The sequence below is a fragment of the Colossoma macropomum genome, unplaced genomic scaffold, assembly GCF_904425465.1.
Source record: "Colossoma macropomum unplaced genomic scaffold, Colossoma_macropomum, whole genome shotgun sequence".
Lineage (NCBI taxonomy): Eukaryota > Metazoa > Chordata > Actinopteri > Characiformes > Serrasalmidae > Colossoma > Colossoma macropomum.
In genome coordinates, this window is record NW_023494791.1 from 48949912 (window position 1) to 48959849 (window position 9938).

Below are 9938 nucleotides of genomic sequence, written 5' to 3' on the forward strand. Positions count from 1 at the left end.
AGCTCTGACCCCTGAGTGTGAAGCCTTACCCTCAGTCCAGGCCTCATGAATCGCTGCTTTCTGACGGAATTTCTCGGCCAGGTGATCGAGTCTCTCTAGTCTGCGGATTTCGTTCAGCAGCCATTCCTCGTAGCCCTTCTCTGCTCCCTCTAGCGCCCCCCACGCGTTAGAGATGTCCTGCACACACACACAAACATATATACTGTTAGCACTGGCCTACACAGCACGACTAGTTTGTTTATGTAGCACATTTCATACACAATTCAAAGCGCTCTACATAAATAAAAAACAAAATAAAAACAGTATAAAATAGATAGTGAAGGAAAAAAACACATTAAAATACAATTAAACAAGAAAAACAATAATGGAAAAAAATGAAATAATGATATAAATAAAGTAGCTATTCTTCTGTACCATGTTCATTTCTAAAGTACTTTCTGATAATGTAGATCTTTTCCTAGGATACTTTTCTTTAATAAAAGGAGTTTAAATCTGAATAAAACATAAACCCAAATCATTCGCTCTAATATAATCACCGAGGGTAAATAAAAATGAAGCACAGAGCAAAGGGTGTTTGTGATTTCTAAGGGCTACCTAAAAAATGATGAGGATGGATAATGCTCGCTTTTGGCCCAAATTATCCCGCTAACTGAGAAATCCTGCTGACTACGATGGCTGTAAATCTCTCACAATGATTTGATTCAATTCCGCTTCTTTGAGAAACGATTCTGTGAATCAGATCACAGATTTCATCATGACTCAACTTTGATTCTTTAGGAAATTATTCAGTGAGTCATGAAATAACAAATGTAGCCAAGATTTTATTCCTGATTTTTATTACTGATTTGACTCAGGAAATACCAGCGTTCATCATGAGTCAATTCTGATTCTTTAGGAAATCATCTAGAACTCTCAAACGTCATGATTTGATAACAATTCTGTAGTAAACTATTTAATGAATCATAAAATCACAATTTTCACCACTACTTGATTCCAATTCTTTATGTGAATCATGAAATTGCAAATTTCACTATGATTCAATTCAATTTGCTTAATTTGATTCAGAATCAATACAAGAAATACACTACGTGTTTGAAAATAGCCTAAGAAATACATACCTACATTTTACCCATATTAAATATTGTTATAATTGTTATCTTAATGTGATCTGAAGGTTCTTCTGCACTGCTTTTGGAACTTTAGGGTTCCGTATATGGGGGACTGACTGAAACTGTGCTCTCACCGACACCATCTTCCCCTCTGAAGGCATGAACGCCGGCCGGTTGCTGAGGCGCAGTTTGGTCTGCAGCGTGTTGAAGTTGATCTCCAGCTGACATTTCTCCTGGACTTTGGGAGGTTTGTGCTGACGGCGGTAATCGCGGAAGTCCTCCAGCTTCTGCTGCATGGCCTGCATGGTGCTCTCAGGAACACGGTTCTCCAACCACGGGATGGTTCTTCTGATCCACTCCAACAGCTACGGACAGAGAGAGAGAGAGAGAGAGAGAGAGAGAGAAGGACAGTATAGGGCCACACATTGAGGAAGAAAAGGAAGGAGAAATGGAGCTCAGAATGAATAGATAAAAGAAAGGATGGATGGATGGAATGCAACGAAAAAACGGTTGGATGGATGGATAAATGAATGTATGGGTAGAAGAATAGGTGGATAAATGGATGGATGAATGAATAAATCGATTGATGAATACACAGTTGCACAGTAGATGGATTGACAGATGGATGAACGGATGGATAAATGGATAAACAGATGTATGGATAAATGGATACATCGATGGATAGACGGATAAATGGATAAACAGATGAATGGATGGATAGATGGATAAATGGATAGATAAATGGATGGATAAAGGGATAAATGGATGGATAAATGGATAAACAGGAGGATGGATGGATAAACAGATGGATAAATGGATGGATAAAGGGATAAACAGATGAATAGATGGATGAATGGATAAACAGGTTGATTGAAGAAAGGATGGATGGATAAATGGATAAACGGATGGATGGATGGATGGATGGATGGATGGATGGATGAACAAAGGGGACAGACAGATGGGTAATAATAATTGCATGGATTGATGGACGCACAGTTGTGAGGATGGATGGATGGATGGAGAAAGATGGATAGATGGATGGATTAATGACAGGAAGAGAGGAAGAGAGAGAATAAAAGAACAAAGTTAGTCATTTTAAATGCGTTGGGTCTTTTCTATCCTCTCTGCTCTCGCTGGGGTTCTAATTCTGTATTAACACATTTCAGTATTTGATATCGGAGGTGTTGTGAGCATGGTGAAGGGGGAAGGGGGGGAGTGAGGGATGAAACAGAGGGATGGGGGGATGAGAGGAGAGGAGAGGAGGAATGCTCACATCACTGGCCAGTTTCTCATAGTCCTCCATCAACTGCTCGTTCTCCTGATTGACGGCCAGCACCTTGCAGATCCGATTGGCTGCCGTCTCCGCCTGCAGGGAGTGAGGACACACAGTGAATCCCGGCAACCGCATCCGTCGCCACGGCAACCACGCAGATGCCATGGCGATATGGTCAGTGAGGCAAAAAGGATTCTCTGGTGCTATCTGATTTTGGAACTTGCTCAACAACAAGGTTTATAACAGCTTAATTACACAATAAAGGGCCCCTATTTTCAATTTCTATCTTTTTTCTGGCCTTCTGAACCAAAAACAGTCACAACTCTACATAACTGTGCAGCACTCGTGAGAAATGCCGTAACTGTACACAGGGGTGGCTAAAGCTAATGCTGAGTAAACAAAGTAAATCATATTGATATCTTATTGATCTCATGCATTATATGTCAAAATTAAAACAACAAAAAAAAAATCATATCATTAACAGGAAAAATTATATACATGTTCAGTACAGAGATTCAGTTTTGCGGCAATTACAATGACCTTTATCTGCAAAATTCCAATAATGATAAATAAAGTGATAATTAATAATGTCCACACTGGCCCTTATTCACTGAACTTGTGTAAAAAAAAAATGCAGGTTTTTTCATAAAACTTTCGTACGACTTGGAAACTTTGAGCGCAAATGATGAATCAGCTTTGCGCGTGAAATCAAGAGCATATCATTTTCATGAAGCACACGCTAATTGCCTCAGGTTATTTGGCAGGGAGCCAATAAAACGACAGCATTTGACAGCGGCTCACGAGTTTGAGGTGGAGGGTCCGTATCTCTGGTTCTCTGAAGGCTCGTTGGAAAGGGCGCGTCACGCTCTGCTGACCTGCCCAGTCTGTCTTCGTTCTAACATTTCTCTGCTGATCTACAGAGCTTCAAAGATCAGACTACAGTAAAAGTCCTGAGTGGTTGTAGAGGAGCTCTAAATCTCTCTGGCTTTCTGGATCTACACCACGGGTGAGCGTCTCAGCAAGGCCGGCTAGGGTGCGCCTAAGTCGGATACAAATTTGTGAGATTCTGGGGGTCCGTATCTCCGGTTCCCTGAAGGCCAGCAATGCGATCCAGGGCTCGTTGGAAAGGGCGCATCACGCTCTACTGACCTGAGGAGGTTGGTCTTCCCTTCTCCTGTGGTTTAATTCATGATGTCATCAGCGATTAGACGACGTCAACTCGACTTCATCACATAACTGTCAACTTTAAAAATCTGAAGTCGTGTAGCCCTTAACCCTGACCAGACGTGAGACTGATCGTTCATCTTATGATCAGATTTGACCGCGCGCAGCTCTGATGGATAAGGGTCACTGTGCTTGTGGTTTGTTTTGCATGCAAAACTGAACTCTGGCACATTTTTAGTGTAGAAAACAGTTCTGGAGGAATATTCTGGAGGAATATTGCGCAATACGGCCCAAAGGCAGAGTGAAAACAGCTGGTCTGAAAGGCGCACAGGAAGAGTGGAGAGAGGGAGCGCAGGAAAAAAGAGAGAGAGAGAAAGAGAGAGAGAGAGAGATAAGCTCAGACTTGGCCAGACGCCAACAGGCAAGACCGGACACGACCTGACCTTTTGACCCCTGCGAGTGAGTGATGGGTATGTTTGGGCCAGACGCTGTTTAGGCCGGTCAAACTGAATGGGGTCAAAGGTCAAGTAGCACTTGAATATGATATTAAACTGCGCTGCTTTAGCTGCGGCTAATCGAGCAGCGCTCCTGAGCCTAGCGACCCGCTAACAGGTCCTTATAAGGGCAGACAGGATCTAACGGCTTCCATGAGCACACTCCGAGCATGCTGGGAATGTTTATCAGGGGCATGACTCACACACACACTCTCTCTCTCACACACACGCTCTCACACACACACACACACACACACACACAGCCTGAGGGAAGCCAGATGGAGGTGATGAGTCAGCACACGAGTCGTCTCTGTCTGATCCTGCACTGCACACCCTGCAGGAAACGCTAAACCAGCCGACCCGTCAGTGCAGGAGAACCGAATGACTCTGAGTCAGACTCTCAGAATGAACTGAACCGTCTGGAACAGTGGAATTCCACCCATTTCTCAAATTTTCTGCATAATTAAGTGGTTAAGATGTAAACGGAGTCATTCAGAGTGCTTCACAGTGGTCACAGTGGTGGTGATAGGAACCAGACGTCCACCTCTAAAAGCTCCCTCACAGAAAGTTCCTACATGAAATGGTTATGAATTCACTGCCTGATGACTGAGACACTGTTTTATGATAGTTTAGATTTTGGCCAAAGAGGTCAGAATTACTCATAGTGGTGATGATGGGAGCCAGAAATCTGAAGAGCTTAACGCCTCATAAAGCTCCCTCACAGAAGGTTATTACACACCACTGTGCAGGTTTCATGTTTTGTAGATTCTCTAAGTAAAACGGAACAGGAAACACTGAAATGTGTAACATATTTACACTCTTAAAAATCACTTTTAAAATCAACAATAACATTGAATGAGACCACACTATTGCACACCACTGTACACTACGCACTTCTCTCTCTAAAGCCTGGATTTGTGTGCGGTGGTGAAGGCTTATGTAGGTGTCGTAAGGTGGTGTACTACACTTGTACCGTGCGCTACCTCACGTCACGGAATCACGCCTAGGTTCATAAACATAACGTCCAGCTTCTACCGATTTTGAAATGTGAAATACGCCAAAGACTAATGCAAAATGCCTAAAGAAAATAATACTGCACACGACTGCAGTATTAAACACAAAGACAACTTTTAAAATGTGAAACTGCAGCGCCATCTGCTGGCTCCTTGCCTTCCGCTACATACAGCAGCAACAGCAGCCAAAGAGTGCAAACAAATGTGCATCGTTTCACAGCAGTTTTAAGTACACCATTCAAAATAGTCCCCAAAGAAAACTTATTATTATTATTATTATTTTATCATTTTCCACTATTTCCCATCATCAACATTCCATATAAACTCAGAAGACTCGTGTAGGTTCACTGGTGGTTCTGGACAGTAAATAAAATGTCTATATTTGTTTTGAAGGCTAAAAGTGGGCGAAATGGCCAAAATACATCATGACATGTATCACAATATTTCGTTTTTCTGAGATTTGATAAGTTGGAACAGACAAATTGGAAGCTGTAATGCTGCGTATAAAAATACTATAATATAACTACAATTACAGTGACTTTTAATCAGTGTTTACAAACTGCACAGCACTACATCCAGTTAAACAGGTCTAATTATGCTCACTTTGTAATGAAACATGTAGTCAGAATTCTTTAAGACAATATCCATAATATGCTCAGAGAAGAGTATCAGGACATAATTTATCGCAATAAAGATAAAATATCGTCATACTGCCCACCTCTATCGTAGTCATAGTGACCCCTGGTTCCTATCACCACCACTGTAAAGACATCTGAACCATTTCACACCAAACCACTCTGAATCACTCTGATTACACCTCACACACTGAAAAGGGACCTTTAGAAACTATCAGGATCAAAACTTAATGGTTTTGCTTTCTAATAGGAAAGAAATGACCACTAGTTTCCTGTAGAATGCCTTTAAAACCATTAGGAAACCATAAAATTCATTTAGAATCAGCTGTTGGTCACCTGTTAAACCATTAGGCTCCTTTACACTGTGATAGGAACACATTAAAAAGCCAAAACACATTAAAAAAACATCAGGAACCAACAGAAACACTTAATGGTTTCTATGGGCTTTTCAGCAGGACAAACACTGAATTATGCAGACAATTTGAAAAGTCGCTTGAAATCATTGACAGTTTGGATCAAAAATCAATTCTCTCAATTTGTTTCCAACATATAGTCAATCAGCTGAGACACGTTTGGTGTCTGAGCTTTGCCTCTGTAGTTTTAGCACTGGAGCTACAAGGCTAACCTATCTAACAGGTAATGAACGCTTATACATATTAGCATTAGCATGGTGCTAACTGCAGGCCTAAATCATCACACTCACCTCAAACCATGTGGAGTTGTTCAGTATCTCTAATAGACTTGAAAGACTTGATTCTGTGGTTTCTGACTCTGTATGACTCACTGTTATCTATAAACACGGACTGAAGAACATTAGCACAGCTAAATCAGTGCTGAGCTTCCAGATTCTCAGCCTTTACAAGCAGAGACACTCACTGCACACAGTGTGTGTGGCAGCTTTACACTCATCACTGCTCACAGAGCTGACTCTCTGATACTGACCCTCACCACCAACACAGAGCTCCAGATCAGGACCACCAAGCGTTCAGGACCACCTCACCTTCTGCTGGAATGACAAATTTCTCACTGTTTCTTTACAGTTAACAGGAAACACCTACAAAGGTCATAAACAGCTGCACTGTCTGTCCAAAAGTCTGTCGACTCCAGCGTTTCCTCTGAAACGAAGGTGTTAATAGTGAGTCTGTGCTGCAGTAACAGCCTCTACTCTTCTGGAAAGGCACTAGATGTTGAACATTGCTGTGAGGATTTGATTGAGCATTAGTGAGGTCAGGTACTGACGTTGGATGGTCAGTTCTGGATCACTAACTCATCCCAAAGATACTGGATGGAGCTCCATCATTCTGAAGAACCATTTTACCATAAAGAGAACCATTTAAGCATGCAAATGGTTCTTTGAGCGTTAAGCGTTCATGGTACCATCCAGCCAGATTACTATGACTACTTTAAGGTCACCCATTGCTGAAACAGGTTTCATCTCCATGGAAAAGTACTGACCAATAAAAAGGAGCAGGTGCACATGATCCTAAGGTCTCCATGCCCAATGCCAAGCGTGGGCTAGAGGGGCACAAAGCTGTGGAGCAGTGGAACTGTGTTCTCTGGAGTGATGGAGCTCCATCCAGTACCTTTGGGATGAGTTAGTGATCCAGAACTGACCATCCAACATCAGTATCTGACCTCACTAATGCTCAGTTCACTAATTTGAAGCACTGTCCAGATATTTTGGCTGACGTCTTGTGTATATGTATCTTCAACGTTCGGATTTATGTTCATTAAAGTGTCTTCCTGGTTATGACCAGCAGGTTTTGTCAAAATAATAAACAATAATTTAACAATTTTCACTTCCAAACTGTTATTAGAATCTCATATTGAAGCTCTTTTGGCTCAAACGTGGTTTAAACACCTGAAAGGTCTGAGTGCTGACATCACAACAACTGCCTTCCTCTACACTCTTAACAAAGACGGTTCGCCAAGAGTTCTTTAGTAAATATAATTATTAATATTCTACACAGAACCATGAACACTCAAAGAACCCTTTGCATGCTTAAATGGTTCTCTACATGTTGAAATAGTTCTTCAGATTGATGGAGAATGTGTTGTACATGGTTCTATACAGAACCTTTTTGAAAATGGGTCTATATAGCACCAAAGCTTAACATCATAACAATAGCAGAACCCTTTCTGGTGCCATACAGAACCTCATACAACACATTCTCCATCAATCTGAAGAACCATTTCACCATGTGGAGAACCATTTAATCATGCAGATGGTTCTTTGACTGTTCATGGCTCTACTTTACTAAGGTCTTTACTAAGGAACCCTTGAGGAACCGTCTTTCTAAGAGAGTAAATAAGTGTGATTAGGCTTTAATATGATCAGTTACTGCAAACTAACAATGAAAACATGATCATGTGTATTAAGATGAGTGTCCCCAAACTTCTGACTGTTCTACCTCTGTGTGTCTGCGTTCTCTATGCGTGTTTAGATGCTCGATGTTGGGGGCGGTTCTGTCTCACCTTCTGTTTGCCTGAGAACGCGTGGTAGTAACACGACACATAGGTCATGATGGCCTTCTCATCGGGCCGCAACGTGCTAACGATATCTGCCCGGAGAAAACAGAGGGAGCAGGGAGAGAAAGAGAGAGAGAACAAACACTCAGAGGAAAAGACACAGAAGAAAGCCAGGGCGCAATCACCACGGAAACGAGGACGGGCACCGGTGTGGTCCTGCTCAGCAACGAACCCAATAAACTCTCATTCAGAATAATAATAATGATAACACACATATATATATTCTGAAAAGGGTTCCATACAGCACCAAGAAAGGTTCTGCTATTGTTACAAGCTTGATATCGTAACAACAGCAGAACCCTTTTTGGTTCTATATAGAACCAACGCATTCTCCATCAATCTGAAGAACAATTTCACCATTATTATTTTGTTTTTGTTGGTTTTGTTTCACTAAAATGTGAAGAAAATTTCAGTGCTGAGACAGTGCTGAGTCTATGCTGAGACTGTGCTGAGTCTATGCTGAGACTGTGCTGAGTCTATGCTGAGACTGTGCTGAGTCAGTGCTGAGACTGTGCTGAGTCTGTGCTGAGACTGTGCTGAGTCAGTGCTGAGACAGTGCTGAGTCTATGCTGAGACTGTGCTGAGTCTGTGCTGAGACTGTGCTGAGTCAGTGCTAAGACAGTGCTGAGTCTATGCTGAGACTGTGCTGAGTCTGTGCTGAGACTGTGCTGAGTCAGTGCTAAGACAGTGCTGAGTCTATGCTGAGACTGTGCTGAGTCTGTGCTGAGACAGTGCTGAGTCAGTGCTAAGACAGTGCTGAGTCTATGCTGAGACTGTGCTGAGTCTGTGCTGAGACAGTGCTGAGTCTGTGCTAAGACAGTGCTGAGTCTATGCTGAGACTGTGCTGAGTCTGTGCTGAGACAGTGCTGAGTCTGTGCTGAGACTGTGCTGAGACAGTGCTAAGACAGTGTTGAGACAGTGCTGAGTCTGTGCTGAGACTGTGCTGAGTCTTTGCTGAGACAGTGCTGAGACAGTGTTGAGTCTGTGCTGAGTCTGTGCTGAGACTGTGCTGAGTCTGTACTGAGACTGTGCTGAGACAGTGTTGAGTCTGTGCTGAGACAGTGCTGAGTCTGTGCTGAGTCTGTGCTGAGACAGTGTTGAGTCTGTGCTGAGACAGTGCTGAGTCTGTACTGAGACTGTGCTGAGACAGTGTTGAGTCTGTGCTGAGTCTGTGCTGAGCCTGTATTAAGACAGTGCTGAGACAGTGTTGAGTCTATGCTGAGACAGTGTTGAGTCTGTGCTGAGACAGTGCTGAGTCTGTGCTGAGTCTGTGCTGAGACAGTGCTGAGACAGTGTTGAGTCTGTGCTGAGACTGTGCTGAGTCTGTGCTGAGACAGTGTTGAGTCTGTGCTGAGACTGTGCTGAGACAGTGCTGAGTCTGTGCTGAGACAGTGCTGAGTCTGTGCTGAGACTGTGCTGAGTCTGTGCTGAGACAGTGTTGAGTCTGTGCTGAGACTGTGCTGAGTCTGTGCTGAGACAGTGCTGAGACAGTGTTGAGTCTGTGCTGAGACAGTGCTGAGTCTGTGCTGAGACAGTGCTAAGACAGTGCTGAGTCAGTGCCGAGACAGTGCCGAGACAGTGCTGAGTCAGTGCCGAGTCTGTGCTGAGTCTGTGCTGAGACAGTGCTGAGACAGTGCTGAGTCAGTGCTGAGACAGTGCTGAGACAGTGCTGAGTCAGTGCTGAGACAGTGCTGAGTCAGTGCCGAGTCAGTGCCGAGACA

The 9938-nt window shown here is 43.0% G+C and overlaps 1 protein-coding gene across 4 annotated transcripts in view; it reads right to left on the reverse strand.

Annotated features, from left to right (window-relative positions):
• actn1 (actinin, alpha 1) overlaps nt 1-9938 on the reverse strand; it is a 66417-nt gene that overhangs the window by 16743 nt on the left and 39736 nt on the right. For 3 of the 4 annotated variants that reach the window (XM_036575246.1, XM_036575245.1, XM_036575247.1), the window contains exons 9-11: nt 2383-2475; nt 1244-1474; nt 30-177 (exon numbers count right to left, since the gene is read on the reverse strand). In XM_036575246.1, the coding sequence (XP_036431139.1) occupies nt 30-177; nt 1244-1474; nt 2383-2475 (472 nt within the window). Of the gene's footprint in view, nt 1-29; nt 178-1243; nt 1475-2382; nt 2476-8163; nt 8250-9938 lie in introns of all 4 variants that reach the window. The other variant, XM_036575248.1, reaches the window with a different exon arrangement.